Source organism: Pristiophorus japonicus, chromosome 9 (assembly GCF_044704955.1).
Source record: "Pristiophorus japonicus isolate sPriJap1 chromosome 9, sPriJap1.hap1, whole genome shotgun sequence".
Lineage (NCBI taxonomy): Eukaryota > Metazoa > Chordata > Chondrichthyes > Pristiophoridae > Pristiophorus > Pristiophorus japonicus.
Genome location: NC_091985.1, coordinates 38067740 through 38094962, shown reverse-complemented (window position 1 = coordinate 38094962; position 27223 = coordinate 38067740). Strand labels below are relative to the sequence as shown.

The 27223-nt window shown below is 46.1% G+C and overlaps 1 protein-coding gene across 1 annotated transcript in view; it reads right to left on the bottom strand.

Annotated features, from left to right (window-relative positions):
- The window catches only part of ryr2a (ryanodine receptor 2a (cardiac)), a 924147-nt gene extending 904034 nt beyond the window's left edge, over positions 1-20113 (bottom strand). The window contains exons 1-2 of the mRNA XM_070890953.1: positions 19963-20113; positions 13085-13185 (exon numbers count right to left, since the gene is read on the bottom strand). Of these exons, the coding sequence (XP_070747054.1) occupies positions 13085-13185; positions 19963-20113 (252 nt within the window). The remainder of the gene's footprint in view (positions 1-13084; positions 13186-19962) is intronic.
- Positions 20114-27223: the final 7110 nt, after the last annotated feature.

Genomic DNA, 27223 nt, shown 5'->3' with positions numbered 1-27223 from the left:
GATGGGGATGGTATCAAACAAGAAATAAGGGATGCGTGCAATAAAGGTACAGCAGTTATCATGGGCGCCTTAATCTACATATTGAGTGGGCTAACCAAACTGGTAGCAATGCGGTGGAGGAGGATTTCCTGGAGTGTATTAGGGATGGTTTTCTCGATCAATGTGTCGAGGAACCAACTAGAGAGCTGGCCATCCTAGACTTGGTGATGTGTAATTAGAAGGGCCTAATTAGCAATCTTGTTGTGCGAGGCCCCTTGGGGAAGAGTGAGCATAATATGGTAGAATTCTTTATTAAGATGGAGAGTGACACAGTTAATTCGGAAACTAGGGTCCTGAACTTAAGGAAAGGTAACTTTGACGGTATGAGGCGTAAGGTGGCTAGACAAGACTGGCAAAGGATACTTAAAGGGTTGACGGTGGATAAGCAATGGCAAACATTTAAAGATCACATGGATGAACTTCAGCAATTGTACATCCCTGTCTGGAGTAAAAATAAAATGGGGAAGGTGGCTCAACCATGGCTAACAAGGGAAATTAAGGATAGTGTTAAAACCAAGGAAGAGGCATATGAATTGGCTAGCAAAAGGAACAAACCTGAGCACTGGGAGAAATTTAGAATTCAACAAAGGAGGACTAAGGGTTTAATTAAGAGGGGGAAAAGAGTACGAGAGGAAGCTTGCAGGGAACATAAAAACTGACTGCAAAAGCTTCTATAAATATGTGAAGAGAAAAAGATTAGTGGAAACAAATGTAGGTCCCTTGCATCAGATTCAGGTGAATTTATAATGGGGAACAAAGAAATGGCAGACCAATTGAACAAATACTTCGGTTCTGTCTTCACGAAGGAAGACACAAATAAACTTCCGGATGTACTTGGAGACAGTGGGTCTAGTGAGAAAGAGGAACTGAAAGATATCCTTATTAGGCGGGAAATTGTGTTCGGGAAATTGATGGGATTGAAGGCCGATAAATCCCCGGGTCCTGATAGTCTGCATCCCAGAGTACTTAAGGAAGTGGCCCTAGAAATAATGGATGCATTGGCGATCATTTTCCAACAGGCTATCGACTCTGGATCAGTTCCTATGGACTGGAGGGTAGCTAATGTAACACCACTTTTAAAAAAGGAGGGAGAGAGAAAACGGGTAATTATAGATCGATTAGCCTGACATCAGTAGTGAGGAAAATGTTGGAATCAATTATTAAAGATGAAATAGCAGCGCATTTGGAAAGCAGTGACAGGATCGGTCCAAGTCAGCATGAATTTATGAAAGGGAAATCATGCTTGACGAATCTTCTGGAGGTTTTTGAGGATGTAACTAGCAGCCTAGAGAAGGGAGAACCAGTGGATGTGGTGTATTTGGACTTTCAAAAGGCTTTTGACAAGGTCCCACAGAAGAGATTGGTGTGCAAAATCAAAGCACATGGTATTGGGGGTAATGTGTTGACGTGGATAGAGAACTGGTTGGCAGACAGGAAGCAGAGAGTCGGGATAAATGGGTCCTTTTTAGAATGGCAGGCAGTGACTAGTGGAGTGCCGCAGGGCTCAGTGCTGGGACCCCAGCTCTTTACAATATATATTAATGATTTAGATGAAGGAATTGAGTGTAATATCTCCAAGTTTGCAGATGACACTAAACTGGGTGGCGGTGTGAGCTGTGAAGAGGACGCTAAGAGGCTGTAGGGTGACTTGGACAGGTTAGGTGAGTGGGCAAATGCATGGCAGATGCAGTATAATGTGGATAAATGTGAGGTTATCCATTTTGGGGGCAAAAACATGAAGGCAAAATATTATCTGAATGGCGGCAGATTAGGAAAAGGGGAGGTGCAACGAGACCTGGGTGTCATGGTTCATCAGTCATTGAAAGTTGGCATGCAGGTACAGCAGGCGGTGAAGAAGGCAAATGGTATCTTGGCCTTCATAGCTAGGGGATTTGAGTATAGGAATAGGGAGGTCTTACTACAGCTGTACAGGGCCTTGGTGAGGCCTCACCTGGACTATTGTGTTCAGTTTTAATCTCCCAATCTGAGGAAGGACGTTCTTGCTATTGAGGGAGTGCAGCGAAGGTTCACCAGACTGATTCCAGGGATGGCTGGACTGAAATATGAGGAGAGACTGGATCAACTGGGCCTTTATTCACTGGAGTTTAGAAAGATGAGAGGGAATCTCATAGAAACCTGTAAGATTCTGATGGGACTGGACAGGTTAGAAGCGGGAAGAATGTTCCCGATGTTGGGGAAGTCCAGAACCAGGGGATATAGTCTTAGGTTAAGGGATAGGCCATTTAGGACTGAGATGAGGAGAAACTTCTTCACAGAATGTTGTTAATCTGTGGAATTCCCTGCCGCAGAGAGTTGTTGATGCCAGTTCATTGGATATATTCAAGAGGGAGTTAGATATGGCCCTTACGGCTAAAGAGATCAAGGGGTATGGAGAGAAAGCAGGAAAGGGGTACTGAGAGAATGATCAGCCATGATGTTATTGAATGGCGGTGCAGGCTCGAAGGGCCGAATGGCCTACTCCTGCACCTAGTTTCTATGTTTCTATAAGCATTCTTCTGAACTGTGAGCCAGAGGAATTACCCGTTTATGCTACAAGTTTCAGTGGTGTCCTTGTCAAAAACATCCTGTAAAATAGGATGAGAATGAATGGGACTCTGCTTGTCTGTTTAAAATAACAGCTGAGAATTTATCACCTGTCACAGACCAACACTGATAGCTTCAGGCATTGTATTGATGTACCTCTGTTGAAGGGAGACACAGTTAGCACAAGTTCATTTTCAAATAATGATTCTGCAACGGTAATGTCATCTAATACCAGCAACATCCTTCATGTTCTGTAAACATAAGCTCATCCAAAACTCTGCTGCCTGTATCCTACCTTGCAATATGTCCAGTTCACCCATAACCCCTGTGTTTGTTGACCTACATTAGCTCCGTGTCCGGCAACACCTCTATTTTAAAATTCTCAACCTTGTTTTTAAATCCCTCCATGGCTTTGCACCTCCCTACAACCCTCCGAGATCTCTGCACTCCTCCAATTCTGGCCTCTTGCGCATCCTCGATTTTCATTGATCCACAAGTGGTGACCAGCTGTCGAGGCCCTAAGCTATGGAATTCCCTCTCCACACCTTTATCTCTCTTTCCTCCTATAAGACGCTCCTTAAAACCTACCTCGAGGTAGGGACAGTTTACTATATTAAAGGTGCTATGCAAATGCAAGTTGTTGTTGTGTGGTGCTCAATGCTGCTCAAGCAAGCTGCAATCAGCCCATTTGGTCTATGTTATAAATGACAATAAAAATGAAATGATAGATATGGCATCCTTTCATGGTATCTTTGATACTTCTTATCTCCCTGACAACCTTACACCCTTAAGCATGACATTTTCTCAGTAACATATTGTAGACTTACAACAGCCAAAGAACTCAGATCCCATGATATCTGGAGATCAGAAGTTGCATTGAAATTAATTTCAAACCTATCCGCGTTCCAAATGAAGGCTACATTATTTCAACAAGATTATCAGTATTACTGTTTATTCTTTCAGCTGATGAGCAGGGCTGAACAATGTTCCAAACCAACATTTCTTTTTTCCTTGAGCTGCGTTGATGAAGCACATGTCTCAGTTCTACCAACACAGTGATGTGCTTTTCACTCATGTGCAAGGGTGCGTGAGCAGGATGCCTTGTAAAACTCTGCTGTAGTAATGCTGAGAAGCCTAAAGGAATACATCAGGATTAGGTTTTGTAATGGGATGATCCATGACTTCCAACAATATTTTGCCAATTCAGCTGATCTTTAATCAAATATAATCTTTTTTTTCCCCCGCAGATTTTTCACTATCTCTCTGGTAAACAGTGACTGGTGCTGAAATAGGGTTCCACAGCAACGACAACCCTCCATTACTTCACCTAATGGCCTTTCTCCAAAGTACAAGTCTCGAAAGTGAGTATTGGAAGGCTATATATCCTTTGGGATTTTAAATTAAGCCAGAAGTCATGTCAACAAAGCCTTCAAATTATTAGCAATAAATTATTAACCTGTTCGCTCACCTTCACAGTAAAGGACGCTGGTCAAAATAATGATATGAATTGAAAAGCAAGCCAGGCACTACAGAAAAATAACAAACGTTAGTTGGAACTCACCTGATGGTTAATTGGATATGTGCAACTTCTTCTTCTTAGGCAGTACCTTGTATCGAGGATGACTTGCTTCCACGCCAAAAAGGGATGAGTTCACAGGTGTTTCCAAGAAGGACCTGACATTCTAGATCCAGAACTACATATTGAAGGATAGAAGATGCCTGTGCGTGGATTTTTTTTAATGTGTGGTGGCCGTTGTACACCAGCCACCGCACAGGCTTGACAGAGCTAGGTCTTATTTCAGTGGCAAGGAGTAACCAAGACAACTGGAGACCAGCTCTGCTGCACGGATCTAGTACGTACACATATCGCAGTGTGGGCTGGCCCATGCTGCCCCTTGGGCCCTCAACTCTTCAGGGCCCTGAACTCACGCCTCTTCAGGGCCCCGATCACATTGCTCTACAATCTCTTGCCACTCCTTCGCCTCGACCTCGCCGCTCCTCTGCTGTTTGCCACCTTTCCTGCTGTACTTTCCCACGCTCCAATCAGACACCTGGATTTTGGTGATGTCCAATCCAGTCGCCCTTCTTCAAGTCGTCGCCCTCCTGCACCAGCTCGCGCAGCTCCCTGAAGTGGCCTCCACGCTGCTCGCAGGCCCCGACCTGCGAGAACCCACCAGCCACAGGTCGGGGCCATAAAAGGTGCAGCAGTCTGGGAGCAGCGTGGAGGCCGCTTCAGGGAGCAGTGCGAGCTGGTGCAGGAGTGTGCAACAATTAGTGTAAGACTAACTGGTAGGCCCCACCCCTTGTTTTTTCTCAGATCTGTGCTGTGGGCAGCCTTGGGAGTACTACTATTTGTTGCATTGTCCCTGGGTTAGAGTGGAAAAAAAACATTCAGAGAGCTTCCACCAGACACCTTTTCACCGACTTCAATCGGAAAATACGTATGGGTGGACTTTGCGAGGGCGGGGTCCATATCGCCTTCTATTCAGTCAATCTCATGACTTTACATGATTTTCAGGAGCGTCATCATCAGAAGACATTTTTGTAAATTCAAAGTGATAACGAACTCTGATGAATAACTTTGACTTTCTTTTTTTTGCCCCTATAGATTTTTGGAAGGAAAACAGTGAACACTGATAACATACTTCCAGGAACTGCCTTGGGATTGTTACTGAACCCAACAATGTGAGGGAGCTAAGTTAATATTTATATTTATAATGAAACACTCCCTGGAAGATCTGGCTTGACTGTGTCCATTGTTGTATATGCAAGCACTTTAACAATGACTCTGCAAGGTAAGGGTATAGTACTTGACCTTAGTCCTTTATTGCAGCTCCTAGAGTGAGGACACCAAGAGGTGAGCTCCCTTTTATACTGGGTTACCTGCAGTGTACAGGTGACCCTCCAGCAGCAGCACCCTCTGGTGGTACAGGTATAATGCATACAGGGTGAAGGTACATTTAGTGGTCTAGTGTTATGGTACATACATTAACATGCATACATAACAACACTCCCCAGAAGACTTTCTCAAGTCCTTATTACCATGACATGGGGAGGTGATCAGTAGTGGACTGTGGGAGGTTGTGTGGGTGCCGAGTGTGATCCATGTGATCATGGCTGCACACATCCATTACCCCCCCTCCCCCCCCCCCACATACATAGACCATGTGGATGTCACTGTTGGAGGCTTCTGCAGTGGTGGAGCAAGTATATGTTGTTATGGGTAAGGTACATACATTGTTGAAAGGGTAGGTGGTGGTGTTTAGTGATGGTCAGGGCCACAGAGTGGTGTGTCCTCCTTGTCCTCCATTGGTGGTGGACGTCTGGTCATCCCAGGTTCCACCGGGAAAGCTGGAAGGTACTGGCCTCTTGCACCCGGTGCTGGCCCTGGTGGCCGGGGGGGGGGGTTAAGGCCAATCTGGGGCAGGTTGCCAGTGGTGGTGGCTGTGCTGCCCATTGAACACTGTCCCTACAGTGGATATGCTCCCACTGGGTGTGTGTGAACCCTTACTGGGGCATCACATTGGCCCCAGAAGCGCAGGCTACATGATCAGGTAGCCCGCTGGACCTGGGTGCTTCCCACGGGGGGTTCCCTTTGGCATTGTCATTATACATGTAGAACCCGGTATCATTTCTCATTCTAGCATTAGTATACATAGAAACATAGAAAATAGGTGCAGGAGTAGGCCATTCGGCCCTTCGAGCCTGCACCGCCATTCAATGAGTTCATGGCTGAACATGCAACTTCAGTAACCCATTCCTGCTTTCTTGCCATACCCCTTGATCCCCCGAGTAGTAAGGACCTCATCTAATTCCTTTTTGAATATATTTAGTGAATTGGCCTCAACAACTTTCTGTGGTAGAGAATTCCACAGGTTCACCACTCTCTGGGTGAAGAAGTTTCTCCTCATCTCGGTCCTAAATGGCTTACCCCTTATCCTTAGACTGTGACCCCTGGTTCTGGACTTCCCCAACATTGGGAACATTCTTCCTGCATCTAACCTGTCTAAACCCATCAGGATTTTAAACGTTTCTATGAGATCCCCTCTCATTCTTCTGAACTCCAGTGAATACAAGCCCTGTTGATCCAGTCTTTCTTGATATGTCAGTCCCGCCATCCCGGGAATCAGTCTGGTGAACCTTCGCTGTACTCCCTCAATAGCAAGAATGTCCTTCCTCAAGTTAGGAGACCAAAACTGTACACAATACTCCAGGTGTGGCCTCACCAAGGCCCTGTACAACTGTAGTAACACCTCCCTGCCCCTGTACTCAAATCCCCTCGCTATGAAGGCCAACATGCCATTTGCTTTCTTAACCGCCTGCTGTACCTGCATGCCAACCTTCAATGACTGATGTACCATGACACCCAGGTCTCGTTGCACCTCCCCTTTACCTAATCTGTCACCATTCAGATAATAGTCTGTCTCTCTGTTTTTATCACCAAAGTGGATAACCTCACATTTATTCACATTATACTTCATCTGCCATGCATTTGCCCACTCACCTAACCTATCCAAGTCACTCTGCAGCCTCATAGCATCCTCCTCGCATCTCACACTGCCACCCAACTTAGTGTCATCCGCAAATTTGGAGATACTGCATTTAATCCCCTCGTCTAAATCATTAATGTACAATGGGACCTCAGCACAGAACCTTGCGGTACTCCACTAGTCACTGCCTGCCATTCTGAAAAGTACCCATTTACTCCTACTCTTTGCTTCCTGTCTGCCAACCAGTTCTCAATCCACGTCAGCACACTACCCCCAATCCCATGTGCTTTAACTTTGCACATTAATCTCTTGTGTGAGACCTTGTCGAAAGCCTTCTGAAAGTCCAAATACACCACATCAACTGGTTCTCCCTTGTCCACTCTACTGGAAACATCCTCAAAAAATTCCAGAAGATTTGTCAAGCATGATTTTCCTTTCACAAATCCATGCTGACTTGGACCTATCATGTCACCTCTTTCCAAATGCGCTGCTATGGCATCCTTTATAATTGATTCCATCATTTTACCCACTACCGATGTCAGGCTGACCAGTCTATAATTCCCTGTTTTCTCTCTCCCTCCTTTTTTTAAAAAGTGGGGTTACATTGGCTACCCTCCACTCCATAGGAACTGATCCAGATACATGATACATTGGCTTCGATCGCAACTAGCTACTTCGGCATTGTTATACTTCTTTACACTTTCACATTTGTCACTTACAACGCTTTCTTGTGTGCTATCAGTATCTCTGTACAAGGTTACATTTGGATGCCTGCCGTTGTTGGTTACATTTGCCACGTTAGCATTACTGGCATCACTGTTCAACAGTACAAATTTGTCACTTACATCATTTTTTGAAGCAGTCATTACATTTCTCCCATTAGCATTGCCGGCATCACCATTCAACAGTACATTTATATACCTACATTCATTAATTACACTTTTATCTTTAAAATCACTGGCATCGCTGTGCCAAGAGTGGAACTGTCCCTTTAATTGTTCTGGGTTGCCGGTCTTCTTTAAGATGGCCTTGCAATCTTTACCCCAATCCGGTTCGCCGCTTGGTGACACATGTTGCTCCCTCAACGCTGCCTCTCGTGGTCTGGTCACGGCCATCTTGATTCCAGGTGCTTCGCTTCGTGTGCAGGTGCCATCTTCTTTCTCTCCACGAGGTAGGCTGCGGTGATCCTTCTCTCCCCAGGTTCTGCCACGGACGCCGGGAATCTACCTTCTGCGCCGATCTTCTTGCCTCGGAGTCCTGCCACTGGAGCCTGGAAGGTGAGGTCTGGTCGTTCAGGTTGGATCATCTCGCCGTTGAGTTGTGCAGTCTGTGTCGTCGCCACGCAGTCGAGTCGGACAGTAGGATTTTCAGGTGCTGCGATGAATCCAAGTTTGGAGCCACATTGGGTGTCGATCACCGGGGCCCGGAGGCCTTTGCCATTCCGACAAATTTGGACTTGCTTCATCCAACTTCTTCCCAGCAGCGCTGGACCGTCACCGGCAACGATCCACAAAGAAAGCTTGTGCATCGCGCCTCCATGGGATACCTGGACCTCCATGCTGCCAACGACTGGGATGGTGCCTTTTGTGTCGGTGAGCAGCTTTGCCTGGATTGGGGACATTTTGGGTCATTTGGCGGGATTGTCCCAGAGTTTCTTAAAGGCCGTCTGATTCATCAACGACTGGCTCACCCCTGTGTCGATCTCCATCGAGACTGGAACCCCGTTGATTTCTACTTCCATTTTCCATGGGGAACTCTCGGTGGAGCAGGTATATATTCCGTACTCCTCTTCCAGGGGCTGAGCAGCTTAGTCTTCATCAGCGCTGGAGCCCGGGTGATCGGCCAACTCTTCAGCGACTCGGTGAGTAAAACTCCTTCTACACATTCGCTGAAGGTGACCTTTAGTGTTGCAGCCTTTGCAGGTATAGTCTTTGTATCGGCATTGGTGGGCCCTGTGGTTTCCTCCATAGCGCCAGCACGGGGCTAGCCGTTTGGCCCCATGTGGCGGACTCAGGGTTGCGGGACTCGGGGCAGCAGTCTTGCCTCTGAAAATGGCCATTCGGTTCACTGTACTCGTCGGGTTAGAGTCCTGGGTGTGAGTCATCATTGTTTTGGAGTCGCAGACCAAAATCATGAATGCCTGGCTCACTTTGATTGCCTTCTGCAGGGTGACCATAGTGTCCGCAGAGAGCAGTTTATGGAGGAGGCCCTTTGTGCTTCAGTGAGGTGGTCGCCAAAATCACACGGTGCAGCCAATCTTCTCAGATCTGCAGCATATTTAGCAATTTCTTGGCCTTCAGTCTGCGGTGGGTGTAGAACCGGTGTGTGGCTGTGAGGATGCTCTCTTTGGGTTTGAGTTAAAGTTACGTGCTCCACATCGGTCTTGGTTGTCGTCTTCGCTGGGGCTAGCAGGTGCCTGACAAGGCCGTGGACATTGGGCCCACAACTGCTGAGCCGGATGGCTCTGCGCTTGTTCTCCAGCAAGATCGGTGAGTCCCCAGCCAGGTCGTTCGCGATGAAAAAGTGTTCTAGCCTTTCCACAAAGGCATCCCAATCTTCCCCATCAGTGAATTGTTGGAAGTTGCTTTGGTTCGACATATTGTGCATGGAAATTTGTAACCTCATCGTCAGTTGTTGTGTATGCAAGCATTCTAACAACCATTCCACGAAGTAAGGGTATAGTATTTGAATAGTGACCTTAGTCCTTTATTACAGCTCCTAGAATGAGGACACCAAGAGGTGAGCTCCCTTTTATACTTGGTTACCTGCAGTGTACAGGTGGCCCTTCGGTCTCCAGCAGCAGCACCCTCTGGTGGTACAGATATAATGTATACAGGGTGAAGGTACATTCAGTGGTGTCGTGTTACGGTACATACATTAACATGCATACATCACATCTACCATTAATTCAGCTCCTTCACAATGCAGGTGCAGTAAGCCCTCCAAGACAATTATCTTGATGTTTATCAGCAGTCACTGAGTAACAATTTTTTTTTAAATCAGCAGAAATAGAGAGAGACAATAATGATGTTAATGATATTTCTTGGTAGCTGTTTTTTTTTTAAGCATTCTAATGGAAGAGCTCCCTTTAAAACAAAGATCGAAGGAACTAGTATGTTCAAGTCTCTACGTAAGAAGACTGCTTCAGACAAATCATTAGTGACAATACGTTACTTCTCTCTTAGAACACTTGGACTACTTGGTATACATTCACACTGCCTAGAACATTAATTTACATTTATTTACACATATCAAAAACAGAAGATGCTGGCACAAAAGCCACAATGAGAGCAATATCCTCATTTTCTGGTTGATAATGTGTTTTGAACCCAGAAAAATTAGGCGTTCAAACTTTCTTTCTGACATGTGAATGCAATCTATATTTTGCTGAAAATTTACAATGTTAAATGCTTGGAGGAAGGGAAGCAGAGGGTGCCACTTTGATCACAAAAGGAAGTTCTAGACCTTTTTTTGAACACATTTATTGCATCCCTTGTTTCAGAGCCAAGAGAGCAACTTTTATTTATAAAACAGCTGGAGAAATCATATTACGACCATTCTAATTAAATGTTTCACCAATTTTAATTTTGTGATTCATACTGCATTGCAGATTTAATTCTTAAAGGCCTGTTTCTCAAAAATTATTTGATTTGTATTCAGATTTTAGTCAACTATCAGTTTAATTAACAGTTGCACTCCAGAGAAACTGACTGCCATTGTGGCAAATGAGCTCCCAAGGCTGAGCCAAGAACCCTTCAGAGATAATGGGGAATGTTCCAAGTTGAATTCAATGGATCAGTTCACTGCTTTTATCACTGCAACTGATTTCCCACATTTCCAATATGACTAATTGGTAATTTTTTTTGGCAATTTTAATACCACATATTTCCACTGAAGTTCCTGAAGTATGTTGACAACAGAACATTTATTTTTTTCTTAGCAGAGATAACTTTTATCTGACTCAGTTGCCAAAATGGGTTCCCACCATTCAGTTTCTGTTGTACTGACACCAAGAATACTGCCAGGGATTAGTCCAGATAATAGTTGGTGTTAGCGCTTCAGAAATGAAGGGTTGATTTTTCTCCACTTTGCATCCTGGGAACACTCAGTTCCCAGGGAAAAGCAGAGGAAAAAAGGACAGAGACTTGTGATGCTGGAATTTTCCCCATTGCATTGCCCTGGGATTCTGGGGCTTCCTTTGGGGAAGAGACCAGAGTGCTTGTGTTTGGTGCAGGCATAAGCAATCATATTGCATTTCAATGAGGCAGGAGTGATGTAACAGCACCTCCTGTCTAATTAACCTCTCCCAGTGTTCGGCTGGCACCCACTGGAGAAACACTCAGAAGAAGCAGACCTTGGGCCTTGTGCCCAGCTACATTCAGAATGAAGGGTCTCAGCGAGGCCTGGGCACCACCTCTTAGAACCATTCAGAAGGTTAGTACCATCGGGAAACCGAGGGCAGTCGATGCCAGTCCTTCCTTCAGGGGCTTTGAGGAGAAAAGGTTTTTTTAAGCTTACCTTAGTGGGTTTCACTGGCTTCCTGGCCAGCTTAGCTGGCAGGCAGATGCCCCACTCAGGAGTTGGTTAAAATTCCATCAACATCCCATGGACGTCACGGGTCCCTGACGGTATTTATTGACGAGGCTCCCATCGAAGTCCAGCGGAAATCTCATCTGCCACCAAAACCAGTGCCAATATAATTGTTGATCTGCACAGAGTGTGAAATGGGGCTGCTCCATTTTAACTACTCCCCGCACCGTTCCCACCAATTGGGGAAGAGTTAAAAGCCCCCTAAAATCATCCCGACAGTCTAATTTAGATGTGCTGGTAAAAAAATCCCTTTTATATGCTGCATGTAGACTGTTTCATATTCAGGTCAGGTGGCCTATGTGTTTGCACTCTCACTAACTGCCAGAAAAACAAACCCAGTGGAACATGTTCATTATGGACATGTTGACATGAAGAACATGAGTGCAGAAGTACCAGCTGGAAAGTTTCAACAGATGTTTTTTTTTGCAACAGTTGGAAAATATGAAAGGATTTGTTTCCAATTGCAATCTGATTATATAACCTGATATATATGATTCCACTGCATTCCAGGCATTTCTATGAATCTATTATAGACTGTTTTTTGAAGTATAGGCTTTTAATAAAACATTTTTTTTATTGTGGTGCATAACAATGTCACTGTGCATGGTGAGTGGTGGGGTGCAGATTTGACTTCTCCCGCCACCCCTCTTCCTCTCACCCCGACCAAACTCATTTCCCAACCTCACTTGTGCTGCAAGGGCAGATCCAAAACAATAGCCAGGAGAGCAAAATTGGTCTATGGACAACGTGCTCGCTAATCTGCGCGATCGCACAGCGGTCTAGAGAAACCGCGCAGGCATGAAAATTTGAAAGGGCTGCTCAGCCAGTTAAAGGGACCGCGCACATAAAAAAATATTAGAGGGAATATTGTCTACAGCAACAGCGCAAAACTGGTGCTAACGAATCGGCAGCATGTTTTACACCTGCTCGCGTTTTACATTGAAGTCAATGGAAACGAAAATCAAGCCAAAGGTATGAAACAGGCTGTCGATTTGCTGTCGTCCATTTTTGGCTATCGTGTAGACCAATTTCATGCACGCCTCGCCCCGCCCACCCCAGAGGTGTCTTCCTTTGGGGAAAGTGCACATGAATAGAGAGTCTGTACCAGATTGTCCTGGTGCATCTCTTGGTAGCTAACCAAAAGCGTTCACAATAACCCGGCAGCAGGTGGCCCATGTCACCCTTACGGTAGCAGGAGGTAGTGTGTTCCCCTCCCGCTCTCTTTCCCCATGTGGAAGTTATAATAGGGGGGCAAAAACAGGAAAATATAAATATGTTCTCATAGGATGGGGGCCACATACCAATAAAATTACGTTTAATATTTTAAATTCAAACTAAGCTCAAGGACAAATTTAATGTATTTTGGTGAATTTATTGGCATATTTTGATCCGTTTTAAAAATTCCTGGATGATACACTTACCAGGGCATGGTACTTCTGTAACAGTAGATATAGCTGCACTGTCTTATTCTCGCTCTTATCCACAAGCACGTTCAGATACAATCTCTCTTTCTCCGCAGAACCTTTTAATAACGCAGAAGATTTTCATGGAAGCCATCTGCAAATTTTAAGCTGGTTTGCTTGTTCACAGTTCATCATACTTTTATCAGTATTTTATTAGCCAGTCGATCTAGCAGGTAAAATAATGGCAGGAATTTGTGGTCTGGATCATGGCGAACTAGTAGCAGGGTTCACTTGATAAGGATCAGGAGCAGTAGCCGCCTGAACCTTTCCTTCCGCAGCCCAGGGGCGCCAAAGCCAATTCTAGCAAACAATTATCATTCTGGCTGAGAGCAACCAGCTAAGGCACGAAACGGAGGTCGAACGTGGGGTCTTCCTGTTCCGCACGGGCCAGCTATTCACAAATTAAACCCGCAGAGCCATGGGGGGGGAAGGAGAGGAAATAGAAACCGATTTGTATTCTTTTTCCCCTCTACACCTGACCTAACACATGCTCGTGTGTCAACCTCTTCTGGTCTTGAGACTCAGCAAAGAGCTGCAATGGAAGTTAGCTACAGCACACACCAGTAACAATTAGCTCCATGGGAGGTGATACAGATCGTCATCCTTTGTCAGCAGGGATGCCAGTCAAGTGCAATCGAATCCAGAAGGTTACAATGCAAACCACATACTGCAGTATATTTATTTCATCAAAAGTATTTTCCCTGAAAAGTATATTCTTTAAGTCCCTCTGAGAATTCTGCATCCTTCCAATTCTGGCCTCTTGTGCATCCCCAAATTCCTTTAATCCACCAATGGCAGCCATGCTTTCAGCTGTCTGGGCCCCAAGCTCTGGAATTCCCTCCCTAAACCTCTCCGCCTTTACGACACTCCGTAAAACCTACCTCTTCGAGCAAGCTTTTGGTCACCTGCCCTAATGTCTCCTTATGTGACTCGGTATCAAAATGTGTCTGATAACACTCCTGTGATGTGCCTTTTCCTATGAGGAAGGCGCTATATAAATGCAAGTTGTTGGGCTGTACATACAATACCACAGATTTTTCGGTGGGTAAAGACAGCGAGCTGTCAGCGTTTGCCGTCATTACCCCTCTGAAACTGACTGTAACTTCAGGATTTAGTGCGGAAATCCTGAAGTTACTGTCAGTCATTCACTACTCCGGCACTGGCTGCCCTGTCGATCCCCACTCCAGCCCACCCATAGCCAGCAATCTGTGACATTGACAAAAACTTGAGCTTTTACACACTGTTAAACACCCCATTAAATGTGAAGCCTTGTTGTAATAGGTGCAACTGGGGTTTTAACAACTTATTGACTGCTAAACAACCATTCTGGCCTTGAAAAACTATTTTTTATATTTGTGGAATATCAATTTTTCCATTATGTTAAAAGTTACAATAAAACAAATGCAAGTTTGTTCATGATGTTTCAGCTTCTACCGTAACCCCATGTGTATGTCCCAAACTTTATTGTGCTCTCTGTAACATTTTTAAAATGTGCAGATAATCAGTGCTTTTCATTTCCTGGTTTGCTGTCTGTGAGAATTCTTCAATGTGATTGACTGCTTAGACAGCTTGATGACATCACTGTAGCTTTACGCTAGGGATTACCATTACACTGCGCTGCAATCAATTGGAGGTTGAGAAAGGTACAGTTCTCACCAAAAAGATCTCTGTGGGAAGCTTTCTTCGAGGTTGGTGGCGAGCGTCTTCGCTTCACTGCTGACCATAAATTATGGGCCTACATATTGAGAGATTTTAAAAAGAAATTGTAGGAAAGATGAGATAATCTCAATTGAGCTAAAGTGCTGATTTAAATTTATAAAAACATGTACCAAGCCAAAAGAATGTTGTTTCTATTAGCTTCAGAATAAGAATATAGCTTCTAATACAGCTATTTCCGATTAGTGACGTGATATTTTGAAACCTGCATAACTCACTCTCCTGTCACTATCTTGACGTTCAGCAAAAACAAGCAATAAATCAAAGGGTTATTCCTAATTTACAGAGCTGCTAAGCTTATGAGATATTGATTTGACTTTTAAAAGTACTTCATCTACCATTTTCTTCTCTAAGTATGTACTAAGTTAAGATAGAGTAAGTAGAATTCATCTTCCCAGACGTAGGCAAAGTTTATCACATTTTGTCTGGCAGGTTATTATAGAAAACAGCAATCTGTAATCCCTCATATTCTTCACTGCTCCTAGCACAGCTCAAACTCATTTCAATGCTGTTCAGAGACATGGTAAACCGGCAAGCCTGTACTGCAAGATACCAGCACAAAGGCATGCTCCCACTCTCATTGATTTACTCGACAAAAGTCGATAAATCACATGCAGAAATAATATTAGTGTTGAGTTTCAGTATGATTGTAGCACTTAGTAAACCTTGAAAACTGTATAACCTTTTAAGTATCAGGGGTATGTAAATGCTCGGTTTTGTTATTCTCATGGTTCAAGGATGGTCTTTTTAACGATGTTCTCACCCTCTCCTCCTGCAGCCACTGACTCTTTGCTGATGTGAGGTTCGATGAAGGATGGTCTTCATTAAAAGAACTTGCATTTATATGGCGCCGTTCGCGACCTCAGGATGCCCCAAAGCGCTTTACAGCCAATTAATTATTTTTGAAGTGTAGTCACTGTTATACTGCACTGCAACTGAATTGAGTTCACACAAAATCATTTCTTACAGCCATCAGAGATGTCATTGTTAGAGGTTCTAACCAACTGTACATTCTACATGATCTACCAGTATATGTTTTTAAATTCAGTGTCAAAGCCAATGCCATATGAAAATTGAAAAGAGGAGAGAAGGTGCAATCAAGAAGTAGCATGTTAGGTGAACCTAATTTTTGGTTTTCAAAGTGAGAATTGTGTAAGGGAAGACTAAGGGAAGTAATGCATTCCGCACATGTGAGTACAATATGAGAGTTGTTGTGATCCCAAGAGCCGGGAACAGGGCATGTTCTTCCATTGTGTAGTGCTTATCATTACTATTCCCTCCATGCAGGTTGTTCAAAATAAATGGTAGACATTTTAATCAATTCCAATGTTGACTTCAATCAGTTTTAGAATACAGTGACTGCACATAGAACGGCCATGAATAAAATTAATCAGCCAAGGTGTTCAAGCTATAATCAGACAATGAATAATAAAAAAGAAAACGGGAAGCGCTTCTGTATAACTCAAAGCAACGTTACACTCTGAACCTTTCACTTGGGGGATTACATTGATAACTGATGACGGACAATAACTTACAAGGGATGTAATTCAAGCGACCAGTATTAATAGTGTCAAAAGTTGGAAGGATGACGCTCGAGTGGTTTATAAATGACAACAGAACTGCAATGTTGAATTGTCTCCTGAAAGTAAACTGGGTGAAGCAATGTGTTAGCACAATGCACTTTCACCTCTGGCACACGGGTTAGAACCCCTAAAGATAAAGGGCCTGAATGTGCGCTTCCCATGGGCGCGTACGAGGTGCGCACCCATCCGTGGGGTCTCCACAAGTTCCAGGTTTAGGCATACAAAGCGCATGCGCCTAAACCCGGAACTTGTGATCTGTGACAGATCGCACGACTCCGAAACTAAAGGGCCTCCGCGGGCGGAGAGTTGGGCTATTGCCCAACTCCTGCCCAGCGAATGTCCTTAAAATTCTTATGACTGATATTCATCAGCGTAAGACTTTTAAAGCACAGAATACATTTTTTTCAATAATTTAAACATTTAGGGGCTGAAATTACTCCCCTCCTTAAGGTCCATTATGGTGCGGTAAGGCCTTGCCAACCAGGGGCAAGCGGATGGAACGACCCATCAGAAATTGCCCCTGGACCGGGAGCGGTGGAAATGGGTTTCCGGCCCACCTGGCGGGCACGCGCCAACTCCTTACCGCCCCACAAGGGAAATTGCCCCGCCCAAGCGGCCACCACTTAGTTCCCCCAACAGCTTTTCCCGGCGGGAAGCTGCCATTGGCTGGGCGCCACATCTCCCCTTTAAAGGGGAGGGCACTCAGCCGTGGCCGCCATTTTATTTGAATTGTCGGCCGAGTCTGAAGTTGGTCCCAGCCACCATAATTACGAATGGAAATACCCCCAACTCTGACAGGTTGGGCTGACCCACGTGATCCCAGAGATGCAGTCAAAGCCCATACGCTCCTGGGATACATGGGCCTCTACAAAGGACTGCGTGTAGAGCCCCAGAATCGCAAGTCTCCAAACCTCCAGGAACAACAGCTGCTTCCCGCGGGAAGCCTCCGACTGCCAATTCTGGGCCCATATCTCTGATGGCTGTAAGGGGCCTGAGTGAAATGAGTTTGAATGGACTCAATTCAGTTGCAGTTGAGTTGGGTACATGCGCACAGCCCTAATTTGGCAATATTATGGGCTGTTTAGATAAAGCTATAAACATGGTACTATCACTGAGTTTTGTGCTTATTGAAATTAATTTCCCATAAATCAAACTGAATCGCAATCATTTTAATTGCTATATGCTTTATAAAAGACACAACCTTATTTCTCATTACAAATCCTCCTACAGCCTTACCCTACCCTACCTCTGTAACCTCCTCCAGTCTCAGGTCCCAGCTCAGACATACCAATCTGTCAACTCTGATACTGCCCATCCCCCTGTCTCAGCTTCACCATCGAAGGCTGAATCTCCAACAATCATTGTCCTTTCACCCTGGAATTCTCTTTCTAAATCTGTCCTTCCAGCTACATCTTCCTCCCCACCCCACCTTCTCTTTGCACGTGTCTTTGACTGCCTTCTCAAACATGGCAAGATATGGAAAAACATTGGGGTTATTCAATATACAGTTAGATGTCATGACTGAGAGAATAACGATACTCAGGCCAACATCCTCAGCATGGAAGCATTAACAACGCTCAATCAGCTCCGATGGATGGGCCACAACATCTGCATGCCTGATACGAGACTCCCGAAATAAGTGCTCTACTCAGAGCTCCAACACAGTAAACGAGCCCCAGGTGGGCAGAGGAAAGGCTTCAAGGACACCCTCAAGGCCTCCTTGAAAAAATGCAACATTAGGGACAGTTAGCAATAAGGGAAGATCGTATTTGACTAACCTGATTGAATTTTTCGAGGAGGTAACCAGGAGGGTCGATGAGGGTAGTGCATACGATGTAGTGTATATGGACTTTAGCAAAACTTTTGATAAGGTCCCACATGGCAGACTAGTCACAAATGTAAAAGCCCATGGGATCCAGGGCAAAGTGGCAAGTTGCATCCAAATTGGCTTGGAGGTAGGAAACAAAGGGTAATGGTTGATGGATGTTTTTGTGACTGGAAGGATGTTTCCAGTGGGGTTCCGCAGGGTTCAGTACTGGGTCCCTTGCTTTTTGTGGTATACATCAATTATCTAGATTTGAATATAGGGGGTATGATTAAGAAGTTTACAGATGACATTAAAATTGGCTGTGTGGTTGATAATGAAGAGGAAAGTCATGGACTGCAGGAGGATATCAATCTACTGGTCAGGTGGGCAGAACAGTGGCAAATAGAATTTAATTCGGAGAAGTGTGAGGTAATGCACTTGGGGAGGACTAATAAGGAAAGGGTATACACATTAAACAGTAGGCCAATTAGAAGTGTAGATGAACAAAGGGATTTTGGAGTGCTTCTCCATAGATCCCTGAAAGTAGCAGCCCTGGTGCATAAGATGGTTAAGAAGGCATACGGAATGCTTGCCTTTATTGTCCGAGGCATAGAATTCAAGAGCAGGGAGGTTATGCTTAAATTGTATAATACTCTGGTTAGCCCAAAGCTGGAGTACTGCATGCAGTTCTGGTCGCCGTATTATAGGAAGGACGTGATTGCACTGGAGAGGGTGCAGAGGAGACAGGGAGTGAGTCCATCCGCAGCTCCAGTGTCGTCATGCGGTCTGTCAGGAGCTGCAGCTGGACACACTTCCCGCACACATAGTGTGGGGGAGTCTGAATGGACTCCAGGTCCCAGAATCCCAGATCTAACGGTGTGTGTGGGGGGAGTCTGAATGGACTCCTGGTCCCAGAATCCCAGATCTAACTGTGTGTGTGTGTGTGGGGGGCGGGGGGGGAGTCTGAATGGACTCTTGGTCCCAGAATCCCAGATCTAACGGTGTGTGTGTGTGTGGCGGGGGGGGGGACTCTGAATGGACTCCAGCTCCCAGATCTAACGGTGTGTGTGTGGGGAAGTCTGAATGGACTCCAGGTCCCAGAATCCCAGATCTAACGATGTGTGTGTGTGTGGGGGAGTCTGAATGGACTCCGGGTCACAGAATCCCAGATCTAACGGTGTGTGTGTGTGTGGGGGGGGGGGACTCTGAATGGACTCCAGGTCCCAGAATCCCAGATCTAACGGTGTGTGTGTGTGTGTGTGGGGGGGGGGGACTCTGAATGGACTCCAGGTCCCAGAATCCCAGATCTAATGGTGTGTGTGTGGGGGAGTCTGAATGGACTCCAGGTCCCAGAATCCCAGATTTAATGGTGTGTGTGTGTGTGGGGGAATCTGAATGGACTCCGGGTCACAGAATCCCAGATCTAACGGTGTGTGTGGCGGGAGTCTGAATGGACTCCTGGTCCCAGAATCTCAGATCTAACGGTGTGTGTATGTGTGGGGACTCTGAATGGACTCCAGGTCCCAGAATCCCAGATCTAACGGTGTGTGTGTGGGAGAGTCTGAATGGACTCCAGGTCCCAGAATCCCAGATCTAATGGTGTGTGTGTGTGTGGGGGAGTCTGAATGGACTTCAGGTCCCAGAATCCCAGATCTAACAGTGTTTGTGTGTGTGTGAGGGAGTCTGAATGGGCTCCAGGTCCCAGAATCCCACATCTCGCCCGTTCCTACCTGTGATTGGCTGTAACTCCACCAAAGCTGTGGATCCAGAACTTTCCAGAACTCTGTAGTTTGTCACGGCACTGTGAGCAGCGTGGTTCTGGCGGACCCTCACCATCGTTCCCACAACATCACCAACACAGAACAGAGGGGCCAGCGCCATCTTAAAATGCTTCCTCGATGGAGTGCCTTTTGCTTTGACTTTTTTCTATTTTTTCCTGATATCACCTTAGTCCCTGATGCCCTATTACCTTTGTTACTCTCTCTGTCCTTTCCTGACAAACACTACTTATTTTTACTCAAAACTCTCCTCTGCTCTGGAGCCTTGACATTTCTCTTGCTGCTTTTAAATTTAAATTTATTCTTTCTTGAATCCTCCCACTCCCCTTTCCCCACCCGCCTTCGTTAGTTTAAAGCCCTGTCTACTGCCCTAGTTATTCGATTCGCCAAGACTCTGGTTCCAGCCCAGTTTAAGTGGAGCCCATCCCAACGGAACAGCTCCCAAAATGAACTGCAATTTGGGAAACAGAGAAGTAGAGGTGGTTGGAGCATAGATGTTTCTCCATAGTACAGGCTGAGGACCTGAGAGACACAAAACTGAAGTTCTGCAGTGCCACTGGTGGGAGGGTGTAATTAAAGAACAAGTTTGCAAAAACAATTTCAATGACAAATGTGGGCCTAAGGAATTTATAGTGGGAAAAATTGACTGGCAGTGTATGGAGACACAGGGGCCGAAATTGCCCTCCGTCCCGCTTAGGGCGGATAATTCGAATTATTTCGTGATTTACCACCCCAATTGATGGGGCGGGGAATCGAGCAATTTTGGCACTTTTGCCTGGAAAAATGAACAGGGCGGTGTTGGGGGCTGACTGGCATTTAGTCATAACGAGGCAGCTGCTCCCTGGCCTTCTTACAGGACAGATCTTTCAGGTAGGTACTGCTTGTTCTGATCAGAGCGATTGCTATGTTTGCTCTTTCTGATCTTGTAAAATGGCAAGTCAGACAGGTGGCAGGAGACCAAGCAGGTTCATAGATGCACAAATTGAGACGCTGCTGCAAATTGTGGAGGGAAGGCGCGCCTCCTATTTCCGGAGTCTGGCAGACCCTCTCGGCAGGTCTTCAATGATGCTTGGTGGCTGCAGCGGTGGCTGCAGTGGTGTCGGCGACCTCAGTACTGGACCGGACGGACATTCAGTGCCAGAAGAGGTTCAACGACATCACTCGAGCAGTGAAAGTGAGTACACGGACCACCTATTATTGAGCCTCTCCTTCTCCAACTCTTATTTACCTACTTCTGTTTCCAGTCTGTTATATATGTAAACTTGTAAACACCTTGTTTAACCAGCAGAGGGCTAATCCCCTGGAGTCCCAAGGGATCCCACAATCCCTTGGGAGCACCTGTACATCAGGAGGCCTCACAGGCTGGAGAGGCACTCTGGAGACCTGTAATAAAGGACAACGGTCACACCTTACTTTGAGCTTCCAGTATCTGGTCAGATTCTTTATTCAAGACATAACACATAGAAACATAGAAAATAGGTGCAGGAGTAGGCCATTTAGCCCTTCGAGACTGCACCACCATTCAATAAGATCATGGTTGATTGTTCACCTCAGTACCCCTTTCCTGCTTTCTCTCCATACCCCTTGATACCTTTAGTCATAAGGGCCATATCTAACTCCCTCTTGAATATATCCAATGAACTGGCATCAATAATTCTCTGTGGTAGGGAATTTCACAGGTTAACAACTCTCTGTGAAGAAGTTTCTCCTCATCTCAGTCCTAAATGGCTTACCCCTTATCCTTAGACTGTGACCCCCTGGTTCTGGACTTCCCCAACATCGGGAACATTCTTCCTGCATCTAACCTGTCCAGTCCCCTCAGAATTTTATATGTTTCTATGAGATCCCCTCTCATCCTTCTAAACTCCAGTGAATACAGGCCCAGCCGAACCAGTCTCTCCTCATATTTCAGTCCTGCCATCCCGGGAATCAATCTGGTGAACCTTCGCTGCACTCCCTCAATAGCAAGAATGTTCTTCCTCAGATTAGGAGACCAAAACTGAACACAATATTCCAGGTGAGGCCTCACCAAGGCCCTGTACAACTGCAGTAAGACCTCCTTGTTCCTATACTCAAATCCCCTAGCTATGAAGGCCAACATACCATTTGCCTTCGTTATTGCCTGCTGTACCTGCATGCCAACTTTCAATGACTGATGTACCATGACACCCAAGTCTCTTTGCACCACCCGTTTTCCTAATCTGCCGCCGTTCAGATAATATTCTGCCTTTGTGTTTTTGCCACCAAAATGGATAACCTCACATTTATCCACATTATACTGCATCTGCCATGCATTTGCCCACTCACCTAACCTGTCCAAGTCAACCTGCAGCCTCTTAGCGTCCTCCTCACAGCTCACACTGCCACCCAGCTTAGTGTCATTTGCAAACTTGGAGATATTACACTTAATTCCTTCATCTAAATCATTAATGTATCTGTAAAAAGCTGGGGTCCCAGCACTGAGCCCTGTGGCACCCCACTAGTCACTGCCTGCCATTCTGAAAAGGATCCGTTTATCCCAACTCTCTGCTTCCTATCTGTCAACCAGTTCTCTATCCATGTCAGTACATTACCCCCAATAACATGTGCTTTAATTTTGCACACTAATCTTTTGTGTGGGACCCTGTCAAAAGCCTTTTGAAATTCTAAATACACCACAGCCACTGATTCTCCCTTGTCTACTCTACTAATTACATCCTCAAAAACCTCCAGAAGATTTGTCAAGCATGATTTCCCTTTCATAAATCCATGTTGACTTGGACCGATCCTGTCACTGCTTTCCAAATGCGCTGCTATTACATCTTTAATAATTGATTCCAACATTTTCCCCACTACTGATGTCAGGTTAACCAGTCTATAATTACCCATTTTCTCTCTCCCTCCTTTTTTAAAAAGTAGTGTTACATTTAGCTCCCCTCCAGTCGATAGGAACTGATCCAGAGTTGATAGACTGTTGGAAAATGATCACCAATGCATCCACTATTTCGAGGGCCGCTTCCTTAAGTACTCTGGAATGCAGACTATCAGATCCCGGGGATTTATCGGCCTTGAATCCCATCAATTTCCCTAACACAATTTCCCGCCTCATAAGGATTTCCTTCAGTTCCTCCTTCTCACTCGATCCTTGCTCCCCTAGTATTTCCGGAAGGTTATTTGTGTCTTTCTTCGTGAAGACAGAACCAAAGTATTTGTTCAACTGGTCTGCTATTTCTTTGTTCCCCATTATAAATTCACCTGATTCTGACTGCAAGGGACCTACGTTTGTCTTCACTAATCTTTTTCTCTTCACAAATCTATAGAAGCTTTTGCAGTCAGTTTTTATGTTCCCAGCAAGCTTCCTCTCATAATCTATTTTCCCCCTCCTAATTAAACCCTTTGTCATCCTCTGCTGAATTATAAAATTCTCCCAGGTTTGCTGCTTTTTCTGGCCAATTTATATGCCTCTTCTTTGTATTTAACACTATCCTTAATTTCCCTTGTTAGCCACAGTTAAGCCACCTTGCCCGATTTATTTTTTTACTCCAGACAGGGATGTACAATTGTTGAAATTCATCCATGTGATCTTTAAATGTTGCCATTGCCTATCCACCGTCAACCCTTAAAGTATCACTCAACAGTCTATTCTCGCCAATTCACGCCTCATACCATCGAATTTACCTTTTCTTAAGTTCAGGACCCTTATCTCTGAATTAACTGTGTCACTCTCCATATTATTAAAGAGTTCTACCATATTATGGTCACTCTTCCCCAAGGGGCCTCGCACAACAAGATTGCTAATTAGTCCTTTCTCATTACACATCACCCAGTCTAGGATGGCCAGCCCACTAGTTGGTTCCTCGACATATTGGTCTAGAAAACCATCCCTAATACACTCCAGGTAATTCTCCTCCATCGCATTGCTACCAGTTTGGTTAGCCCAATCAATATGTAGATTAAGCATATGGTATTGGGGGTAATGTACTGGCATGGATAGAGAACTGGTTGGCAGACAGGAAGCAGAGAGTCGGGATAAACGGGTCCTTTGCAGAATGGCAGGCAGTGACTAGTGGAGTGCTGCAGGGCTCAGTGCTGGGACCCCAGCTCTTTACAATATACATTAATGATATAGATGAAGGAATTGAGTGTAATATCTCCAAGCTTGCAGATGACACTAAGCTGGGTGGCAGTGTGAGTTGTGAGGAGGATGCTAAAAGGCTGCAGGGTGACTTGGACAGGTTAGGTGAGTGGGCAAATGCATGGCAGATGCATTTAATGTGAATAAATGTGAGGTTATCCACTTTGGTGGCAAAAACACGAAGGCAGAATATTATCTGAATGACGGCAGATTAGGAAAGGGGGAGGTGCAATGAAACCTGGGTGTCATGGTTCATCAGTCATTGAAAGTTGGCATGCAGGTACAGCAGGCGGTGAAGAAGGCAAATGGTATGTTGGCCTTCATAGCTAGGGGATTTGAGTATAGGAGCAGGGAGGTCTTACTGCAGTTGTATTGGGCCTTGGTGAGGCCTCACCTGGAATATTGTGTTCAGTTTTGGTCTCCTAATCTGAGGAAGGACGTTCTTGCTATTGAGTGAATGCATCGAAGGTTCACCAGACTGATTCCTGGGATGGCGGGACTGACATATGAGGAGAGATTGGATCAACTGGGCCTTTATACACTGGAGTTTGGAAGGATGAGAGGGGATCTCATACAAACTTACAACATGGGACTGGACAGGTTAGATGCGGGAAGAATGTTCCCGATGATGGGGAAGTCCAGAACCAGGGGACACAGTCTTAGGATAAGGTGTAGTTAATCCGTCCATCTTATTACGAATACCCCTCGTATTGAGGCACAGAGCCTTCAGGCTTGTCTTTTTAACACACTTTGCCCCTTTAGAATTTTGCTGCACTGTGGGCCTTTTTGCTTTTTGCCTTGGGTTTCTCTGCCCTTCACTTTTACTTTCTTCTTTCTATCTTTTGCTTCTGCCCCCATTCTACTTCGTTCTGTCTCCCTGCATAGGTTCCCAGTCAGTCAGTAAAGTAGCATTTCAGTGGTGAGTCGTCCATAGGTCATGTGTGCATACTCACAGTTGAGGGCCCCTTTCATATATGCCTTACAAGTGCATCTAATGAAGCTGCACAGCCATTCATTTCCAGATGCTTAACTGGACTGGGACTCACCACCCCTTCTTTGCTTTGTAGGCCAAGATGGCACATAACGGCAGGGAGCAGCAGAGGACTGGGGGTGGAGAGGCCGACCTCCAGCAGTTGACCGATGTTGAGGAAAGGGTACTGAGACTAATCGGGCCACAGATTGCCTGCCCAGTGGCCACAGGCACCGTGGATCCTGCTGGAGGCAGCATTGGTAAGTCAAGACCTTTCTTTAGTGCCATCTGTCCGTAACTGCACAAACACCTATCAGTAACGTAGTCAGCAATGTGTGCACCTTGGTTGCTGCATGGTCCACCCACCTGCCTCACCCTCACACCACTCTTGTCCCATTTATGCTACCAGATGATGCCCTGGGTACAGACCAGCCTGAGCCTCAGCCCCCTGAGCCAAGTGAGAACAGTGAGGAAATGTGGGAGGAGGTGGATGCCGAGGGAGAGATAGTTCCATGCATTACGTCACTGCTTCTCACCCTCACACGCACCACCTCAGATACTGGGAGTACGCGTTAGTTGCAGTTTATCTTAGGAGAGTGGTCTGCACTGGGTGATGCACCGGGGCCTAACGGGCTGCAGCATGGTCAAGGGCGAAGGAAACCTCGGGAGCCAGCTTTCCGGAGGGTGAGTTTGCAGGCGAGTTTTGCTGGACAGGACTCAGATGAGCACCTCAATGTGGAGGGCTTCGAACAAAGGGTGCTGGCCATGCACTCGGAGATGCTCGGGGCAATGGCAAGGGTGCTCGAAAGTCTTATCACAAGTGGTCAGGAGCATGGAGGAGTCCGCCTCCCGCACTGCAGACAGCTCTGCACACATCATGGAGCCCATCATTGCCAGTGTACAGACGATGTTGGACTCCCAGGGTGACCGTACGGATCCAGATCTCATGACGCGTGTCATGGGCGATGAGGCAGCTGCCATTACAGCACAGGCCCAACGTCTTAGTGCTGTAATGGAGGGGATGGCTGCTGGTGAGGAAGTTCAGAATGCTGTTACACAGTGTCAGCAAGAGGCAACAAAGCATCTTACTGCTGTCATGCATTCAGTGTCTGGTGGCAGCGAGTCTGTGTCTGCTCTCATGCAGTCTCAGCTCGATGTCACGCGAGCTCTGACTGCTGCCATTGCCGCTGGGTCCACCACAGTCCACCGGGTGTCGCAGTAGCCCACCCAACTGTGCTCCAGCAGATCGGTGGGGATGCTGAGGTGCTGCCCCAGGGGAGTGGTGCCGGGTCATTGGATCACAGCATTCCCAATCCCACCCCTGCCACTCCGTCATTGCAACCAGCCATGGCTTGCACCCAGCCAATCCAGAGTGCTCGCTCCGAGGCTGAGGTGGGCCAGTCCGCAGCCGGCCCTTCCAAGGCCAGAGCTGGTCGAGGGCATCCTGCAGGGACATGTGTAGTGTCTGGAGGTGAAACAGAGCAGCCTTCCCACAGCCATGCTGCAGCCACAGGGGAGTCACTGCGGCACAGTTGTACAGTAAGTAGACGGAAGAGGGGTTATAAGGAAATGCACAAAGGTGATTGAAAATGTTGATGTTGTTGCTGCACGTTATTGTTTATAAATGTTTATCTGAAACTTTAATATCTGTTGCTGTGTCTCATTTTCAGTGTGGGGAATGATGTGTGGAAGGGCTTATTGGTGTGGCCATGGTGCTGCACAGATGAAGCTGGTAGTGGCGACCAACTGAGTGGAAACGAGTAGCAATGAGACGGTCTCTGCCGTTCCTTGCAGGATCACGATGGCGCCGCCGCCTCCTCCTGCTCCTCCTCCTCAGGTGCGACTACTCCGTCAGCGGCCAATGGCTGTGGCCTTATGATTGCAAGGTTGTGAAGCATGCAGCAGACGACAACAAATAGGGACACCCGGTCAGGCGAGTACTTCAGCACTCCTGCTGGGCGATCAAGGCAGAGGCACCGCCGTTTAAGGATTCTGATGGTCTGCTCAGTGAGGCACCTGGTGGCCGAATACGACTTATTGTACGATTGCTGCGCAGGAGTGGTGGGGTTGTGCAGGGGAGTCAGTAGCCAGGTGCATTGTGGGTACCCCTTGTCTCCTCGGAGCCTTCC